The sequence below is a fragment of the Heteronotia binoei genome, chromosome 12 (assembly GCF_032191835.1).
Source record: "Heteronotia binoei isolate CCM8104 ecotype False Entrance Well chromosome 12, APGP_CSIRO_Hbin_v1, whole genome shotgun sequence".
NCBI classification, from domain to species: Eukaryota; Metazoa; Chordata; class Lepidosauria; order Squamata; family Gekkonidae; genus Heteronotia; species Heteronotia binoei.
This window is the reverse complement of record NC_083234.1, coordinates 12,327,218-12,347,301: the sequence shown is the minus strand read 5'-3', so window position 1 is coordinate 12,347,301 and position 20,084 is coordinate 12,327,218. Positions and strand designations below refer to the sequence as shown.

The 20,084-nt window shown below is 45.9% G+C and overlaps 1 protein-coding gene across 1 annotated transcript in view; it reads right to left on the bottom strand.

The window, feature by feature from the left end:
* Nucleotides 1–20,084, bottom strand: part of ARHGEF12 (Rho guanine nucleotide exchange factor 12) — a 124,134-nt gene that overhangs the window by 40,186 nt on the left and 63,864 nt on the right. The window contains exons 9-17 of the mRNA XM_060251846.1: nucleotides 19,620–19,697; nucleotides 17,806–17,925; nucleotides 17,179–17,313; nucleotides 11,646–11,717; nucleotides 8,572–8,664; nucleotides 7,866–7,979; nucleotides 7,381–7,479; nucleotides 4,682–4,724; nucleotides 4,191–4,296 (exon numbers count right to left, since the gene is read on the bottom strand). Coding sequence (XP_060107829.1) covers nucleotides 4,191–4,296; nucleotides 4,682–4,724; nucleotides 7,381–7,479; nucleotides 7,866–7,979; nucleotides 8,572–8,664; nucleotides 11,646–11,717; nucleotides 17,179–17,313; nucleotides 17,806–17,925; nucleotides 19,620–19,697 — 860 coding nt within the window. The remainder of the gene's footprint in view (nucleotides 1–4,190; nucleotides 4,297–4,681; nucleotides 4,725–7,380; nucleotides 7,480–7,865; nucleotides 7,980–8,571; nucleotides 8,665–11,645; nucleotides 11,718–17,178; nucleotides 17,314–17,805; nucleotides 17,926–19,619; nucleotides 19,698–20,084) is intronic.

The window sequence follows — 20,084 nt, the reverse complement described above, 5'->3', positions numbered from 1 at the left end:
GTTTGTCCCACGACGATTTTGCAGTATGGAGCATAACCGTCGTCAGAGGAAGGGCGACAGCCGTCGAGGTGTCGAGCTGGATGACGTCGAACACGTTGTCGGTTACCACCGGTTTTGGTTGGACCGTCGGTAGCGATAGGGTTTGAGCCATCCTCTTGACTAAGTCTCCATAGGATTTCAGGTCCTCAGAAGGGGATATAGGCTGTTCTTCCCCCACTTTGTTTGATGGGGATGGTTCATCTGGGGAGGAGATGCCCTGTTCTTCCTGGAGCGAACCCTCCTCAGATCCGGGGAAACCTTCCCTCGACTCTGAGCGCTCAGAGGAATGTTTAGGGGACTCTGGTGCTTTTGGTGACTCTGGGGTCTTACGTCGCTCCTTGCTCCGCGAGCGTGGCGAGACCTTTTGTCTCTTGGGAGATGTAGTGACCGGCGGTTTTGACATCGACGCCGAGGGCGTGTGTCTTGGGGTCCGGTATGATGTACGGGACCTACCGGAAGCTTCAGATTGCTGGTCCCAGTCTAGTTGCCTCGGGGGGAGCCACGGAAACATAGAGGGCATCAGGCAGGACCCGTATAAGTATTGCCACTGTCTCTGGTCCCAGGACATCGGTGGCAGTGGTTTCCGAAGAGGGGAACGATCTCTATGGAGGGATCTCTCCTCCGAATCCCAGGATCGGTGTCGATGCCGAGGGCTGTTTTGACTTCTGTGAGGGCTGTTTGAAAAGTCTCGCCCGCGGCTTCCGCACCGAGGTGTGGTGGACCGACCTCTGTTCGGGCTGCAGGCTCGCCGATGTCCGGGACTGACCGATGGGTCTCGGACCGGTGTACGGGACCGAGCGGATTCTTCCACTGTATGTATCTCAGGTGGACTGTCTTCTGTCCCCGATCGTTGAGTCAGGTCTAAATCGCGATCAGAGTCCGAAGAGATGGCGATTTGTGTGGACATCGAAGCCAACACCGGAGGGCTTAGTCGGCGGCGTGGTGAAGCGAAGAGCTTCAAAGGGGGCACCTTTGCTGCCGATTCCGATAGTGGCGTCGGGAGCAAAGTTGTGGTCGACCGGTGTTTGTTGGACTTCTTCTTCTTCTTCGCTTCTGACTGGAGTCCCTTCTCCTCCCTTGGCCGTTTTGCAGGAGTGGAGGAGTCCGACTTGGATGCCGAGCCCGTTCTTGTGGGGCGATCGGCGTCGGAAAGGGTTTTGTCGGTACCGACCGACTCTGATGTCGACGGCTTGTGTATTGCCGTTGACATCTTCTTAGGCGATAGCGCCTTTTCCATTAGCGCTGCTGCTAAGCGACCTGCTTGATTCTTCTTTGTCTGGCAGGAAAAGTTCGCGCAGTGTGCACACGCGTCGGGTATATGAGTTTCTCCCAGACAGAAGAGGCAAAGAGTGTGCCTGTCAGAAGGGGCAATCTTGCTTCCGCAGTTTGCACACCTTTTGAAAAATCCCTACCGCTTTTCCATGCGGGGAGATGGAAACTGGGGGGGGGGGGGGAGGCGGGAAAAGGAAAAAACTGAGGGGAATTTCCCCAAAGTAAGTCCGCTTCCCTCACTCCCAACTTTTTGGAAAAACTGTAAAGAATATCTAAAGTCCTAATAAAGTCCAATTAGCAATAACGCAACTTCCAAGAAGGGTTCTACCGACCGTGGCGAAAGATCGACTGATCCGAGCGGCGGTCAGAAGAGAACGGGCGGGATGTCCGCTCCGGTCCCTGTGAGCATGCGCAGTGGGGCTTCTGCGCATGCGCACTGGGCCCTGGGCGCGGAAATCCGCAGCTTTCAAGAATACCGATCGAGATCGGTGCGGGCGCCTATATCCCATCAGTGTGATGCAGAGAGACCACGAAGAAGATCTCAACTTGTGCCTTACAAGCAAGCATTTCTACCTGTGTTGCTATCAAGCAGCTTCCAGCACCTTGTGAGTCATTATGCAGAAAGCACACATTAGCAGTTGTTTCAAACTGGATAGCTGCTGCCAGTCTTACAGTAGTGACCGTGATGGACCAAGGGTCTGATTCAGTACAAGGCAGCTTCACATGTTCAACAATGAACTGCAGTACATCACAAACCATTACTTTTTGTAGATAAGCAAAAGAACTGATGGTGTCATGACAGAGTACCCTGTGCTCATGCCAACTGGGCTGCTTAGTCACCAGGTGTACAAAGCAATTTCTATCCCAGGTTGTGAGACCTGGTTATTGAGCGGTGACTCAACAACAAGCCACACAGAAATGAGAGACCAGACTACAAGACTATACTGGTCTGTTTGATGACTTTCCACTCAAGAGAGCACATTTAAGAATGGGGATGGTAAAAACCTTCAGCTGATCAAGCTGAGGCCAGAAAACAAAAGATTTCCCTAGGAAGGAAGGTTAAAACGCTTGGGGCTCTTTAGCTTGGAGAAACGTCAACTGTGGGGTGACAAGATAGAGGTTTACAAGATTATGCATGGGATGGAGAAAGTAAGAGAAAGAAGTACTTTTCTCCCTTTCTCACAATACAAGAACTCGTGGGCATTCAACGAAAATTGCTGAGCAGTCGGGTTAGAATGGATAAAAGTACTTCTTCACCCAAAGGATGATTAACTTGTGGAATTCACTGCCACAGGAGCTGGTGGCGGCTACAGCATAGACAGCTTCAAGAGGGGATTAGATAAACATCTGGAGCAGAAGCCCATCAGTGGCTATTAGCCACAGTGTATTGTTGGAACTCTCTGTCTGGCACAGCAATATTCTGTATTCTTGGTGCTTTTGGGGGAGGGCAAAGTGGAAGGGCTTCTAGCCCCACTTGTGAACCCCCTGATGGCACTTGGGGTGGTTTTTTTGTTTGTTTTTGGCCACTGTGTGACACAGAGTGTTGGACTGGATGGGCCATTGGCCTGATCCAACATGGCTTCTCTTATGTTCTTAAGATTGACCAAAGCATTCCAAGTGAAATGGAAAGGCTACTACTCATACTATGGGCATAACTGAGGAGTTAAGACTTAAAATCAGTGTATAAAGGTCTACAAAATGTCTGGGCTATTTGATGTAATTAGATAACTGGGAAAATACGGGAGAACACTTATTTTTCTACATATATTTAATATCTCTTATCTAAAAGTTTGTTATCCACTCAATTTAGTTTGTATGAATTAGATCTACACAGCAAAGTATGATTAATGTTATGTTAAGATCAAACTCAATGTTTGGAAATTATCTTTTTATTAATATTTGTATTGGATTTTTCATATTATTAGTTTTATCATCTACAATAATCTTTTTACATATATGGCATACAGTTAGATTTAATGCGCTCTCATTTTTACATCGCTGTTTTTCATACTCCCTGGTTGATGATGGTGAAATCTTAGCTGTTATGCTAATATTGCTTTCTCCTCCTTAACCTGCAGGGAGGGAAGCTGAGAAATGGAACACATTTTTCTGATTTTCTTTTCTGTATGTTTTTGGGGTAAGATCGGAATGATAATTAAAAATGTAAAAAAAAGAAAGAAAGAAAGAAATGGAACACATTGGAACATATTATATTTTGGTGTAATGAACTATATACAATATGAACACCCTTGACCAATGTAAATATTTTTTACATAATTATTATGCTCATTTCATTCCTCAGTACCCTTTTTCTTTTCTGTACCCTTATTAATTTTTAAAATAAAAATAAATAAATAAAAATGAAAGAAAGGAGGAAGGTGAAAACCTTCAGCTGATCAGGCTGAAGCCAGAAAACCAAAAAGTGCTTTTAACCTCTTTAACTCCACTGCTAACTTAGAAAGATTTAGAGGGCAAACAGAATTGTCTTTAATTAAAAAAAAAATCAAGAGGAAGAGCTGAAGCCACATAAAGGAGAGGCCAAACTGACTATGCACTGCTGGAAGTCAAAGAAGGTCCTGCTAAAATGGTGTATGCAGGGGTGGAATTCTAGCAGGGGCTCCTTTGCATATTAGGCCACACACCCCTGATGTAGCCAATCCTCCAAGAGCTTACTAAATAGAGCCCCGTAAGCTCTTGGAAGATTGGCTACATCAGGGGTGTGTGGCCTAATATGCAAAGGAGCTCCTGCTAGAATTCCACCCCTGGGTATATGTGAGTAGACTCCCATACCTTAAACACAGGTGGCTGCAGAGAAGAGCCAGAGTTATTCTCGGAAGCAAACAGAAAGTCAAGTGACCGCTAGAAGAATGAACACTTACCTAAAATCTTCAAGGTGTCTCTGGACATCAGGAAAGACTTTCTCTTGCATAGTTTGGATATAATGGCGATGTAGCTCTTCAGGAATTAATTCTAATCTTCTTTTCTCTGCAGGTTAAGGAGGAGAAAGCAGACTGGTATATAAAAAAAAAACCAAAACAAAACATCAGCCGCAGCTACACAGCTGTGGCTACTGCTTCACATCCTCGTTACATTTATTTTACTAAAAGCATTTGCAGATGCTTTTAGTAAAATTTCCTATGACGCTCCTAACAGGTATCAGAATACCAACAGCTCACTCCGAAATCAGCGGCTGCATGATTTAGCACCCCACAGCATGGCTTGCATTATGCAAGCATCAGCGTTGTCCTCTAACCTCCATAACTGAACATTCACGCTGGGACCCCAGAGGGTCTGGTGTAGACACCGGGTCTCTTTCAGCATAGGAGTCTCTCAAAAAGTATTTGTCATGCAAAATTTAAAACAACTTTACCTAGATCTACAGAAATTTCATCCGGAACAGGGACCTTCAGATTCTGCAATAAGAAAAAGCACAGCTGAAAAGAACTGGGGAAAAAATGACTTCCACTTATTCTGTGGAATCATCTGGCATTTGCTTTACTCTCTTGCAGCCCCTCTTCCAAAAAGGCCCCAAGTCACATTCTAGGGTATATGCATGAGTGCCCATGTACATGGTTGTGGGGTGGGGGGGCAGCAACCATACAAACTTTTAGAAAGTTCACAAGTTCTTGGAGTGAGACCACTGGGCTTAAGAATCATGCATAAAGAGGCATTTGACGGGCTAAGTTCATTTGACTGCAGTCAGGTCGGTGATCAGCTTCGTTCTGGTTTGCTGGATCTCAGTATGTGTCTGCCCAATGATGGGAAAGTGTGCCCCAATGAGAATAAACCATGGAGAAGAGATGCCCTCCTCGAGAATGATTGGAACTGAGCCCTAACCTGGAGAACCCAAGAAAAGTCTGATCTCGTCAGATCTTGGAAGCTAAGCAGGGCTGACCTTAGCAAGTACCTGGATGGGAGACCTCCAAGGAATACCAGGGCCAGGACGTAGAGGCAGGCAGCAAGCCACCTCTCTGAGTGTCTTTGCCTCCCAGCCCCACTAGGGGTCACCAGAAGTCAGTGATTACTTACAGACATGCACACAAACGCAAACACACACGTAAGATGTCAAATCTGTTTAAGGTTAGGAATGCATTAAAAAAACTCCTTGAGTTCGCTATGTTTACTCTGTTTCCTTAATGAGTCTTTTGGATCATCAAATGGATATAGTCTTTTTCTACTCATGGTATGGCTGTAGCAAGACCCAGAATCCAAGAGTCCAAATGTCCAAAATACAAGGATCCAAAAGGTTTATCAAGATAAAAAAGTCAAAAGGTCTCTGGGTTTGCAAGCTTTACAAATAACAAAAACAAAAACCCAGCTCTTGCTGAGGATGATAAATAAGATAAAGTCTTCCCACTAGAATTATGTGGCTATGTGGTTACAAGCTGTATTTAAACAGAGATAGCTCTAATAAAACAAACACACACAATAAGTAGGCCAGAGATACTTTTTATAGATTGTAATCAGTACAATTTGCCTTGGGATAAATGGATTACAATCTATACCCCAAAATGGACTTCTGCCACAAAACAAGAGGTTGTACCAAGATTATTAGCAGACACTGATCCAAACGTGACTGCCAGTTGCAAAATTTTTGTCTATGACACTTAATGGTATCATTTCCCAATGTAAAATTTTATATCTTATGTTTTCCATATTGCATACTTATGTTCCCTATATTGTCTGTCAATATAATCCTTTCATATGCTTACAGCCTGCTGATCCTCAAGCATTAAGAAATGACTGAGACTGAAACATATGCACACACACAAAATTTTTAAATTCAAACAAATTGAGAAAAGAATGATTGGGACTGTGATTTATACTGCTGTATACGGCTTATTTTATGTAAAGGTAAAAAGGTAAAGATAGTCCCCTGTGCAAGCACCAGTCGTTTCCGACTCTGGGGTGACGTTGCTTTCACATTGTTTTCACGGCAGACTTTTTACGGGGTGGTTTGCCATTGCCTTCCCCAGTCATCTACATTTCCACCCCCAGCAAGCTAGGTACTCATTTTATCGACCTCGGAAGGATGGAAGGCTGAGTCAACCTGAGCCGGCTACCTGAAACCAGCTTCCGCTGGAATCGAATTCAGGTACTGCAGCTTTACCACTCTGCGCCACGGGGCTCGTTTTATGTAGAACCTATTATATAATTTCTGTGTCGTGTCAATATTGATGCTATGCTTCAATTTCTTTCTGATGCTTCCAGACTTAGAAATGTAGAATCACAGAGTTGGAAGGGACCATCTAAGTTATCTAGTCCAATCCCTTGCTAAATGCAGGATTAGCCTATAGCATCCCTGATGTTTGTCCAGCCACTGCTTAAAGACTGTATTGTTTACTGACTGCCCCATTCTGTTGATTGTGCTGACTCGTGTGCAATCTGCCTTGAGTCCCTGTGAGAAACGCAGATTATAAATAACGAAAATAAATAAATAAAATATTCTTCCTCAGTAAGAGCATTTGGTTTCAGAACACTTAGGAACCTCAAAACCTAACTCAAGGGTGTCAAACATGCGGCCCGGGGCCAAGTCAGGCCCCCGAGCAAATATGCTTCCTTCTCCCTCTCTCTCTTGCTTCCTTCTGCATCTCAGCTTGTTTTGCAAGGCTTCCTCAATCACACAGGAGCTACAGAGCAAAGCCTCTGTTTTTTCCACTGGTTGAGGCTCCTCCCTCTCCTGGTCCCCTGGGGAGGGAGGGAAAGAGCCAGAGCTTCCTTTGCCCAGTTTCCTGGATCACATGGGAGAAATACGAAGAAAGCACCAAGTAGTGCTAATGTTTTAAGTGTGTTTTATTTTAAGGGGTTTTAAAAAAATCTTTAGCAGTGCTTATCTGTGTCCTTTAAAAAGTTTATATCCCTGCTACCTAATCTTAAATAGGTACACACATGGCCCGGCCCAACAAGAACTCATTTATGTCAAATCCGGCCATCATAACAAATGCGTTTGACACCCCTGACCTAACTGATCTTCCTTCAAGACCATCAGGTCAAGAAGAACAAGGCACAATTAGCTTCAATTCGACAGAGGCACAGAGATATAAATTGTGCATCTGCTTGGAGACCTACCGCTGCTCGCTCCAGGAAGAACTGGTTGAACTCTGTGAAAACTCGACGAGTCTCTTTGGAGTTGGTCTGCTTGTACAGGTCCGCAAAAAGATAGCAAAGCTGCGTGGGCGGGAAAAAGTTGTCATAGTACAGGAAGCAAAGGGAGAAGAACACAGCTCTACAGGTGAATGTCTCCTCTAGATTGCTGGTGGTATTTTCAAAGGATTGCCAGAGCAATGGGCTTAGAATGAAACACCTCCACACACACTGTGTTTCCTTGGAGGAACCCCAGTTAACACAAGGAACAAGAGAGGTAAACACTAACAAGTTGCTGCTTAATTGCACTCTGTGCAACATGTCTAATTTCAGCAGGAAAAAAAAAAGAGTTCCCTCCTCCCAGTTACAACATGTGCTACTGCATTAGTGGCGTCTAGAGCTGTGCTATGTGGGGATCCAGAATGCATTACACCCACATTGTAGGAATGTGTGTAAGCTGACACCCTTACCAGTGAAGCAGGGTCAAATTGGGACACAACGTGATGCAGGAAGACAGCAAGGTGAGCTGGGCGAGTTTTCAGCAATTCTATGTTTTGGAAACAGCTGCTGCACTGCCCATTCATCTGTACAGAGAGACAAGAAGTTATCCGAAACAGCCCCTAGCAGATATGCGGTCCCCTATTTTGCCATTCAGGAAAGGCTAGACACAAGTTTGTTTCCTGTCCTTTTCATGCCAGTATGGAGTTTAACTTAGATTTCCACACAAGGCAGTTCTAATTAAATATAAATTTGGAGCAAATTATGTCTCTCCCCCAAGCCACAAAGGCACAGTCAGCCAAAATGCCTTCAAAGATTTCCACTGAAATAGTGCACTAGCAGTGCTAAACGCTAATTAAGCAAGAAAAGTCAATAAGTTCTGTCAGGTCACGAATTAGCGTGCTGGAGGAGGAGGGGGCAGCTATCAGTACAGATCCTAAAAGCAATTATTGCTGGTTAAAGTCATCCTTATCCAATGAATTCCCTTAACAGGTTTTACTAGCTGAAGTTTGAGCACTTTTCCTGTTGGAAGATGGCCCATAAATATCCTAAACAAACAAAATGGGTTTTCAGAGGCAAACTCTTTACCCTCTCAAAAGCTGTGAGCGATGGGAAAAGATCGCACCTCTACAGTACTTGTAGACAAAGCAACCAGCAGAGAATCTTTAAAACCTTCACCTGTTCATGTTCAGCATCAAAGTCATCATCTTCGGCGCCTATGATTGGTGGTGCTGTGCGAGAGGAGGGACTTCCGACACTGGACTGAGAATCCTGGAGTTGTCAAATGAAGAAAAATTGGTCATTACTCTGATTGAACTTTCTGCCTGCTGGAGTAAGCAAAAACATGTACAGAAAAAGCTTTGCTATCTGGCACTTGATTGTCTAGGATGCTCAGTTAACCAGCGCCATCTAGTGGGTAAGCTCCTCCCTTTCAGCCACCATGCCACTGCGGTTTTGGGTGTGCATGTGCCCCACTCCCACCTTTCCAGCCAGTGAGTTTGATGCCTCTAGCCATTGCTGGGCTTTTGACAGCAGGTGCTACCAGCAAATGGCATTCTTGGTTGCTTCTGCCAGTGGACTTTCATGCAGCTGGCCCACCTGTCGCCTAATGGCTCCCTGGCTGGAAGGGGAAGGTGGAGGGAGCTGTCACAATGGTGTTCCCAGTGGGGCGGGGCTTGGTTGCTGAGTTAAGAGGTGGGTAGGAGGCAAGGCAGAGCAATAAGCTTGGATATCCAGCAACCCCTACTCCTCAGGTATGCTGGCTAACAAAGCTTTGGCTGTAAACAGAAATAACGGTTTTTTAAAAAAATTGGCAACTGAGACTTTTACAATCAAAGTAGTTTCCAGTGCATTTGTTAGCACGATTGTTCTTTACGATGCTTCATTCATTCAACATTATGCATAGCAAAAGTACTCTGAACCAAACTTCTGCAAGCAGAGTTCCTAAAATCCATTCCTTCAGAATGCCTCACTTCCTCTAAACTGCTCCTTTTGCACGGTTTATTCGCTATGAGATTTGGGGCACCGCCCCACAGGATAATGTTTTAGCAAAGATCTACGTAATGCAAGGAGACAGCACAGAGGAATGCAACTGAGAGCAACCAGAGGTAACACACAGGACACAAAAGGGTCTGCTCTTGAACCCTGGAAAATTTTACCAGATTGAAATCTAATTCCTGACACAAACTTGCAGTTCCTCAATTTTTAAGCAGTCTCGGTTTTTACAAAAATTCAACTAGATTGGAGTTCAGTAACAATTTTTTTTTTTTTTGCTGTCAAGTCACATCTGACTTATGGCAACCCAGGAGGGTTTTCAAGGCAAGAGAAGTTCAAAGGTGGTTTGCCATTGCGTGCCTCTGCGTAGCAACCCTAGGGGCTTCCATGGAAATCTCCCATCGAAATACTGGCCAGCTTCTGAGATCTGATGAAATCAGACTAGCCGGGCTATCCGGATCAGGGTAGTAGTCCCCTGGGCAAGCACCAGTCGTTCCCGACTCTGGGGTGACGTCGCATCACAATGTTTTCCCAGCAGACTTTTAACGGGGTGGTTTGCCATTGCCTTCCCCAGTCATCTACACTTGATCCCCAGGCAAGCTGGGTACTCATTTTACTGACCTCGGAAGGATGGAAGGCTGAGTTAACCTTCAGCCGGCTACCTGAACCCAGCTTCTGCCGGGATCGAAATCAGGTTGTGAGCAGAGCTTGGACTGCAGCTTAGCACTCTGCGCCACGGGGCTCTTTATAGTAGCACTTTAGAGAACAACAAGATTTTGGGAATCTAAACCTTTCAAGAGCCAAAGCTCCCTTTGTCAGGTGCAAGTAGGAATGGAGATCTCTGAGCCCTTACATCCGAAGTCCAACGTTTAGTTTTAGTTTATTTGATTTATATCCCGCCTTCCCCAACAAGGCTCAGGGTGGCTCACAAAACATAATAACAATTAAAAAAACCCATTAAAATAAACAAAGGTGGGAGGGGGTGCTGACTCAAGGGGAAGGGATTGTACATATTGAACTAAACTCTAGTTATCAGAAATGTATTTTTTAATTTCTTCCAGGGATCCTACGACAGCCCACATGAGCAGGCGTGTTCCTCCTTCACTATGACAATTGGCTCTGGGGAAACTAGCAGCACAAGCATCTGCTTGGAATGCAGAAGGTTCCAGGGGTCAACCTCCGGCATCTCCAGTTGATGCAGATCAGATTGTTGGTCACTTGCCATTTCTTGAAAGGTGCCATGCAACGGTCATCTCAAGATTGGACTACTGTAATGCCCTCTACTTGGGGCTAACTCTGTGCCGGACCCGGAAGCTGCAGCTGGTGCAGAACGCGTCGGCCAGGCTACTATTGGGGCTCTCGAAATGGGGGCACATACGGCCGGGGCTGCGCAAACTGCACTGGCTGCCAATTACCTACCGAGTCCAGTACAAAGTGTTGGTTATTACCTTTAAAGCCCTATATGGCCGAGGACCAGCCTACCTAAGGGACCGTCTCTCCCCACATGAACCCCAGAGGGCACTGAGGTCAGTGGGTAAAAACAAAATGACCATCCATGGGCCGAGAGAGGTCAAACTTAAAAACACCAGAACACGGGCCTTTTCAGCCGCGGCCCCTGCACTGTGGAACCAGCTTCCGGAGGAAGTGCGGGCCCTGCGGAACCTTGACCAGTTCCGCAGGGCCTGCAAGACCGCCCTTTTCAGACAAGCCTATACTGATACCAACTGCTGAGTTGCTTGGAATAAAGAGCCGCCATCCATAATACGATCATGGAATCATTTAAACTGGCAGAACCAGCGCCAAACAATTTTATTGCTGCCAGATATATTTAATACAATTTGATCTATATATTTTAATCTAATTGACTGGTTTTTATGTTTAAAATTTTAATTGTTAAATTTAAAGTTTTATCTATCTATGTTAATTGTTTGAAATGTTGTTAGCCGCCCTGAGCCGCCTAGGCGGGGAGGGCGGGATAGAAATAAAATTTATTATTATTATTATTATTATTGAAATATTATACTCTGGAAATCTTGGTCCTTAAGGTGCTGCTGGACTCAAAATCTAGCTTGTCTACTGCAGCTACCAACATGGCTGCCCTCTGAACCTACACTGACACTGAAAAGCCATCTGCAGCCTCAAGATTCAAAACTAACTAGCACCTAAAGAACAAAAAACCATGGGAAAACAGTGGCTGTCAGCAGGGGAAAAAAAAACTACCAAAGAAGTGGCCATCACAATTGCCACTGTTTCCTTACAGAATCTTGCACTTCACTCTTTTCTGGGCTCTCCTCTAGATAGATCCGCTCCTTCACACCGCTCCGGGGACTCTAGGGAGAAAGGAATAAAAATTCTGCTCATTGCTTGCTCAGCCAAAAAACCCGGGAATTTCAGCAATAACAGATTATCACATGAATATTTGTGTAGCCTGTAGACTAGAAAAGTAAGCACCACATTGGACACCTTGTAGCTTTCTTAAATTGGTGTCAACAGGCTTAGATAGGTGGAAGCAGCCAAAAACAAGCCTCACACGTAAGTTATGGGTATGTCTGATTGCCATTTTGGTTAGAAATTACTACACAAATTGACTTCATGCTAGAATGATGATGAGCTAAACATACCAAGTTCCTTACCTACCTGCCTGCCTGCCTGCCTACCTACCTATCTATCTACCTACCTACCTTAAATTTCTATCCCGCCCTCTCCGCAAGCGGACTCAGGGCGGCTAACAATCAATTTAAATATTTACATTTACAATTTAAAAACCAATAAAATACAATTACAATTAAAACATTCTATGGTGCCGTCTTCAATATAGGCGGATTCTTTTCCTGATGGTTTTCCTTCAACCTCTCCTCATGGGGCTTGGTCTCCTGAGCCCTCACCATCTTCACTCCCCACATCCGGACATGTTCCAGCTTATCCTTCTTAAATCGTGGTGCCCAAAACTGAACACAAGACTCCAGGTGAGGTCTAACCAGAGCAGAGCAAAGTGATACTATCACTTTGCATGATCAGGACAGTATATTTTTGTGGAAACAGTCCAAAATCACATTTGCCTTTTTAGCTACTTAATAGGATTGCCTGAGCTTTAGTTCGGATGGTTGGGGGACGTTTCTTTGCCTTCAGGTTGCAGCCAACTTCCAGCAACCCCACAGGGTTTTCAAGACAAGAGACATACAGAAATGCACAACCCTAGACTGCCTTGGAGGTCTCCCATCCAAATACCTGACAGGGGTGACACTGCCGAGCTTCGGAGAGCTGACAAGATCAGGCCAGCCTGGGCTATCCAAGTAAGGCGTGTTTAGAGATAACTGTGGTTATATCAAGCTGGCCAGCAAGAAAAGCTCTGCTCTTCCACTCGGGTCTACTCACGATCATTGCAGTGACATGAGTCAAGCAGCTTGCATTCTAGACCTCCCTAACAAATGACACTGTAATTATTTTTTTAAAAGGAAACTCAACTACCGCCTATACATTGGCAGCTTCAGGGAATAACCGACAATATTAGATTGCAGTCAAACGCTCTTTTACTCTAAACAAAGCATCTTTCTTCAAAGTTGAAAATACCCGAGGTATATACTCAAAGTAGTTGACAATGTTCTCCTTCCCTCCGTTTTATTCTCACAACAACCCTACGAGGCAGGTTAGGCTGAGAGGCTGTAACTGGCCCAAGATCATCCAGTGAGCTTCCATGGCAAAGGAGGGATTCAAACTTGGCTCTCCCAGATCCTCATCCAACATTCTAACTGCCACACCACAATGGCTTTCCAAGTGTGAAGATGAGCAACAATGCACAACTACTTTGAAAGTGGAGAGGTGGCAGAGAACACATTCCTCTCCCCACCCACAAAGAGAAAGGTCAACATTCACAGATTTCACAAAATCTTCCCATTAGTTTCTGCTTTCAGAGAAAGAGATGAGTATTGTTTATAGGATTCAAACTTAGAAGAGCTACCATTCCTTTATGGCAAAGGAAATTAAGGCAAAATTCTTAGCTAGTGAACCTCATTTTTTTACTGAATTGCACATAGCCAGATTCACACACTCAAACCAGAGCTAACAGAGAACGAAGACTCATCAGTTAGTGCTTTTAGTGCTTCCTTTCCAGACGCCAGTAGTCCTTTGGAGGCAATCCATTTAGCCCAGGAGGTTTATACAAAACCTCCTGGGCTAAATGGATTGCCTCCAAAGGACTACAGCCAGCATTCCCTCTAAGCTGTGTGCATGAGCCACTGCTCATGAACACGAGAAGCCCAGCTCAGCAGAAAACTGGAGCTGCAAAGGGCCTTGCACTACCCAATGGCCATTCTATTTAGTATTTTTATTTTATTTTATTTAGTAGGCTTCTATTCCGCCCTTTCCCGTACATGGGCTCAGGGCGGATCGCAACATACAGTAACAACCATAACGACCTACAGTTCAGAGTTAAAACAATACATTTAAATTAAACAAGTGGAAACAATAAAACAATAAACAAAGTGCACCACAGGCGGGAAGGGCACATCATACAAGGTAAGCAATTATAGGCCCAGATTAAGTTATGGTAGTAATAGCAGGATAGCACTGCAGTAAGACACAGTGTTGCCACAAGGGAGGCCAACTGATGGAATAATAGCTGGAATAGGACGCCCGCTGCCTCAACCATAAGTCCGGCAGAATAGCTCCGTCTTGCAGGCCCTACAAAAATGGCTGTAGCTCAGGTAGGGTCTGGATCTCCCATAGGGAGCGGATTCCACCAGGCAGGGGCCAGGGCTTAAAAGGCCCTGGCCGAGGCAAGTCGGATATCCTTTGGGCCAGCGGTGGTCAGGAAGTCTTGCATAGCCAATGGCAACCACCTCTGGGGCGTATAAGGGGAAAGGCGGTCCCTCAGGTATGTTGGTCTCAAGACCGCATAAGGCTTTAAACGTCAGTACCAGAACCCTGAAGCAGATCTGGTACTCAATAGGTAGCCAGTGCAACAGGCACATTACTGGCTGAATGCTTATCCACAGAGGCAATGCAGTTAACAGCGGTGCTGCCGCATTTTAAGATTACAGCAGTTATATTCTGCCCACCCCGGGTGTGAGCTGCTCCACTCAGTAGGGGGAAAAATTAAGGGGAACATTGGCTATAGCTCCTCTGTGAGGAAAGGCACCTAGCCAAGTTCCCTGAAAAATGAGCAAGTAGGATTTGATGGCCAAGTGTTGAGGATCTGAAACCTCCTAAGTGCAGGAAGACCATTAAAAAACCTCTCTTCCCACTGCACTCCTCTGAAAGGCACGCAGCTCTTATGACTCGCCTTCCCCTCACAGAAATGTATTCTGATGACTCAGAAACACTGTACTTGCTGCTTCAGCAGAGTCTGTGAGGGATTGAAAAGCTGGGAATGGACAGCTACTAGTTCACATCTGTGGAGCAGCTTCCATACACAGATGCCAAAATAGCTAAAACCCGCACGTTTCACAATGGTGAAACAAAGAAAAATCTGCAACAGTGTGCAAACAGAGGGGGAAAGAGTAGCACAAAAGCTCAAGACACCAGTGCGGCTAAGAACAACATCCCCTGAGCACAAATGTTCACACATCAGCCTGGGGATGGCTTATTCAGAGGTTGGGGGGGATTAGCTGTCCCCTACTATATTGTTAGCATCTAGTTAAATGTTGCGTTTAACAAACAATACTCTGATAAGAACTAGAAAGGGACTGAGGTGTACTGGAAGGAATAGGCTCCTGATTCCCACCCCCCCCCCCACATGGCATATTGCCCCATAAATTTGAGTCAAGCTAACCACATAATGACTTCTGAAACGTTCTGCAAGGTAGTGCTATTTCTCTCTCCATTCTCTAGAAGAGGCTACCCTAGGTCTTCTCTGCCCAGTAACTGAACTCATGCCAGGAAACTCCAGATTTGGAAAAAAAACCCAAAACAAAACATGGCACACCTTTCTCCAGGCTGCCAAAGACAACCCCCGCATCAAACTTCCTTACAACACCATGTTTAGTGTTTGGCTCTCCTTGAAATGCAAACACAGACAAAACACTTCACCTTTTGAAAAGCAGGTGGGGCAGCAGCTGCGCACATCTCAGGGAACCTTTATGGGACTGAAACTGGAGTATACAAATTTGTGGAAGACAGAAACAATGGCAGGGGCATGAACGGAAGACAATTGGGTTTGAATCCCAGCACAGCCGGGCAGCTTCCCGTCACTCTTTCCCAGTCTGACCCACTTAACAGAAACATAGAACCATAGAGCTGGAAGAAGAAGAAGAAGAAGACTGTAGATTTATACCCCACCCTTCTCTCTGAATCAGAGACTCAGAGCAGCTTACAATCTCCTATATCTTCTCCCCCCACAACAGACACCCTGTGAGGTGGGTGGGGTCGAGAGGGCTCTCACAGCAGCTGCCCTTTCAAGGACAACCTCTGCCAGAGTTATGACTGACCCAAGGCCATTCCAGCAGCTGCGAATGGAGGAGTGGGGAATCAAACCCGATTCTCCCAAATAAGAGTCCGCACACTTAACCACTACACCAAACTGGCTCTCAAGGGTCATCTAAAGACCTCAAGAGTCATCTAAATCATCTACTAGGAAATTCACAACTATCTCCCCCCCCCCACTCCCCCGTTGAGCCCTGCTCTATGTCCAGAGAAAGGTGGAAAAAAACCCCTCCAAACTTCCTGGGCCAATCTGGCCTGGAGGAAAAAACCTTCACAACCTTAAAAGTTGTGATTGGCGTTATTCTGGGTGTATAAGAAAGGGCCATGAGAGCTGAGCACCAGCTCATCCTTTCCTGCCCTCCCTCTCGTGATCTTCTTAAATTCACAGAATGAGCTTTACTCTCATCCTGATCACGAGAGGGAGAGCCAGTTTGGTGTAGTGGTTAAGTGTGCGGACTCTTATCTGGGAGAACCGGGTTTGATTCCCCACTCCTCCACTTGCACCTGCTAGCATGGCCTTGGGTCAGCCAGAGCTCTGGCAGAGGTTGTCCTTGAAAGGGCAGCTGCTGTGAGAGCCCTCTCCAGCCCCACCCACCTCACAGGGTGTCTGTTGTGGGGGAGGATGGGAAAGGAGATTGTGAGCTGCTCTGAGACTCTTCGGAGTGGAGGGCGGGATATAAATCCAATATCTTCATCTACCTCACAGGGGGTCTGTTGTGGGGGAGGAAGGTAAAGGAGATTGTGAGCCACTCTGAGACTCTTCGGAGTGGAGGGCGGGATATAAATCCAATATCTTCATCCACCTCACAGGGTGACTGTTGTGGGGGAGGAAGGTAAAGGAGATTGTGAGCCACTCTGAGACTCTTCGGAGTGGAGGGCAGGATATAAATCCAATATCTTCATCTGCCTCACAGGGGGTCTGTTGTGGGGGAGGAAGGTAAAGGAGATTGTGAGCCGCTCTGAGACTCTTCGGAGTGGAGGGCGGGATATAAATCCAATATCTTCTTCTTCTTCTTCTTACTGTCACATGGCTATCTAGTCTCGGCTTAAAAACCTCCAAAGGAGAGCCCACCATCTCCCGAGAAAGCCTGTTCCACTGAGGAACAACTCACTGTCAGGAAGTTCTTCTTAATGTTTGTTGTGATGGTTTTGCAGAAGAAGAGGGTGGAAGCAGGGTAATACTAATGGTGACTCCTGAGGAACTGTCCTGGGACTGCTGAACCCAAGACAACCATGACTACTTCGAAGTGGGCATCATCAACAGCAGAAAGGATCACTGCACAGTTGCCCAATAAGCCTGTCTGAGCTGCAAGAAAGATACAATCAAGTCATACGCTGCCTCTAAAAGTTGCGGCGCCATCCAGGACTCACCTCGGCTGTGTCGCTGTTTGACTGGGAGCCTTCGCCAAAGCCGCAGTCTCCTTTGATCAACCTTTCCCCGCTCTCGGCTTCTACCTCGCTGAACTGTAAAAACTCCGTTGCAGGCTTGAAAGACAAAACACCATCCTGAAAGCAGAGAAGCAGCATCTATAAAATACAGCATTTGTTTCCTAACAACGGCTCTTTTTCATACGCAGGCGGGCACATTTTGCCAGGTGTCTCATCAGTGGAATCTGTATCTAAAAAGGTGGTAGGCTGGGGGGAGACTCGGCCTTTGAAGGACAGACAGATATGGACAAAGGGTCAGAGCCAAAGTGTTTGCAAGCCCATACGGCATGTAACCTGAAAAGCAAAAATTTTCTCTTTTAACGATCCTTTAATTTCTCCACACAGTGCCACTGCCAACCACCCACCCATCAATCAATCATCGACTCCTTTGGGAAGCTCAATTAGAAATAAGGCCAAGCCGTTACTTGTGCATCTTTTGATTTACTGCACTCGGGCAGGTTGGGCAGGCCTGTGGAAACTGGCATGGAAACAGCTGGGAACGACCTGCTTCCCACACACTGTTCCCAGTTAGGATGGTCCGATCGGGGCTGCGAGCATTTCCATTATTACCTGAGCGGAACCTGTGGCTTTGTACAACTGCTCCTGCAGCTGAGGGATGTGCTTCTTGGCTTCCTGGATGTCCTTGAGCAGCCGGGGAGCAGGCGTACGGCTGTAGTCATCTTGCAAGATCTGAAAGGATTTAAAAGAGAGGGTCGGTCATCATCCTGGCCTCCCGGCTCAACTGACTGATATTGCTACCTGCGTGCAAGTCCATGTCTTGATTATGCTTAAGTTTATACTGCCCAGGCTGCAAGCAAAAGTTGTAGAAGGCCCACGTTAAGCCAAGATGGACATGAACCTGACACTGCCACATTGGCTCCTCCCTCCTCCCTCCTTGCAGGAAAGGAATGGAAAGGTCCCGTGTGCAAGCACCAGTCGTTTCCGATTTTGGGGTGACGTTGCTTTCACAATGTTTTCACGGAAGACTTTTTGCGGGGTGGTTTGCCATTGCCTTCCCCAGTCATCTACGCTTTCCCCCCAGCAAGCTGGGGACTCATTTGACCGACCTCGGAAGGATGGAAGGCTGAGTCAAGCTCAAGCCAGCTACCTGAAAACCCAGCTTCCACCGGGGATCAAACTCAGGTCGTGAGCAGTGCTTAGGACTGAAGTACTGCAGCTTTAACACTCTGCGCCGCGGGGGCTCAACAGAGAAAACTGACTCTGCCAGGCATTTGAACGTTGCCGGTTGTCAAGAGTTCATTTTTAACTGGGATTTTCTGAATGAGGAGGAAGCGGTGCTCATAACGCTAACAACGAGTCTGGTTTCTGCACAGGCTTTTGGGGATGTCTGAATGCAGTGGGAGAGTTGGGAGACAGAAGCCAGAATTCCTGCCCAGCTATGAAAAGTTCACCAGTAATCCTCGGGCTACTGGGTGAGAGTTCCTGTGGTGTAGTACTTAAGAATGGCGGTCTCTATTACGGAGAATTCCATTCCTTCACATGAAGCCTACCGGGTGACCTTGAGCTAGTCACACTTCTCTCAAAACTCACTCAGCCCCACCCACCTCGCAAGATGCCTGTTGTGGGGAGAGGGAGGGAAGGCGACTATAAGCCACTTTATGACTCCCTTAAGGTAGAGAAAAGAAGGGGATAAAAACTTACTCTTCTTTTTCTTTGGGCAAGGGCTCCCCCTTCAGTCTCACAAAGACTGGAGTTAAAATTATTTTAAGTGTTTTTTAACACCAAAACCACGCCATGCAAGATGCAAACCATTATTCTGATAAAGGAAGGTACACGGATACTTTAGTTAGCAGTAAATAAAGCTCTGTTAATATATTCCTCTGCACTGCATGACTCTAAAAAGAAATGCTGCTGTTAAAGAGCCCAATTTGTGCAACAGTCAGGCTAAAGAGGTGATTACCGTTCTTGTTTACACCCCAGGTTTTCCTCCAAGGGAACTTACAGAGCATACATCAGTGTGATCCCATTTCATCCTCATAATAATCCAGTGGTGCTGTGTGCGCACAACTGGCCAAAGGCCACTTGGTAAGCTTTGAGCAGGGTGGTGATTTGAATCCAGGACTCCCAAGGCCAAGTATTTAACCACTGCACTCACTGCCTGCCCCATGCCACAAGGTAAGCATACTTTACGTTGTTCCTGATAACACTCAAACACATGGCATTCACTTCCAGAAGACTCACACACGTACACATACACACACACACCACAATCCTCTTCAAAATACAAGGAAGCGCCAATGATTTCCACAAGATTTCACGCACTGCTGCTTAACAGCTCAGGATTTTAGCCATGTTAAATGGCCCCTCTGGGAAGCAGAAGCTCATTTCTCACATTTCCTTCCAGAATATCCCCCTTTTGGTACCTGCAATCGCTCCTGCTCCTTCTGCAACATCTTCCTCAAAATCTCCACTTTCTGGCTGTGAACAATATTGTTTTCTTCCTGACAAACAAAAAAAAAAAAAAGACAGAGCCAGCTTTTACATGCAAGGAAGGTTGGGCTATTCTTAAACAGACCCTCAAAACAAGGTCTTCTAGATCAGTCACTATGTTAAAACATATTCTGGAGTATCTATACCCAAACAGGTTTGTATATAAGACCAGCTCATTTGTTGGTATATTTTGATTTCTTAGAAGTCCCTCATCTATTGCACCTTCTTTTCCAACTATAGAAATTATCTGTGGTTGGATACAATGCCATTCAAATTCTTCTCATACAGTTCTAAATTAGCAATGTCCACCTACACCATCCCAGTCTTGCTCTTCCTCAAACTTTCATATAAATGCTAGCGTCCACTGTCCATGTCCTGAAATGATTTTGGTGAGTGCA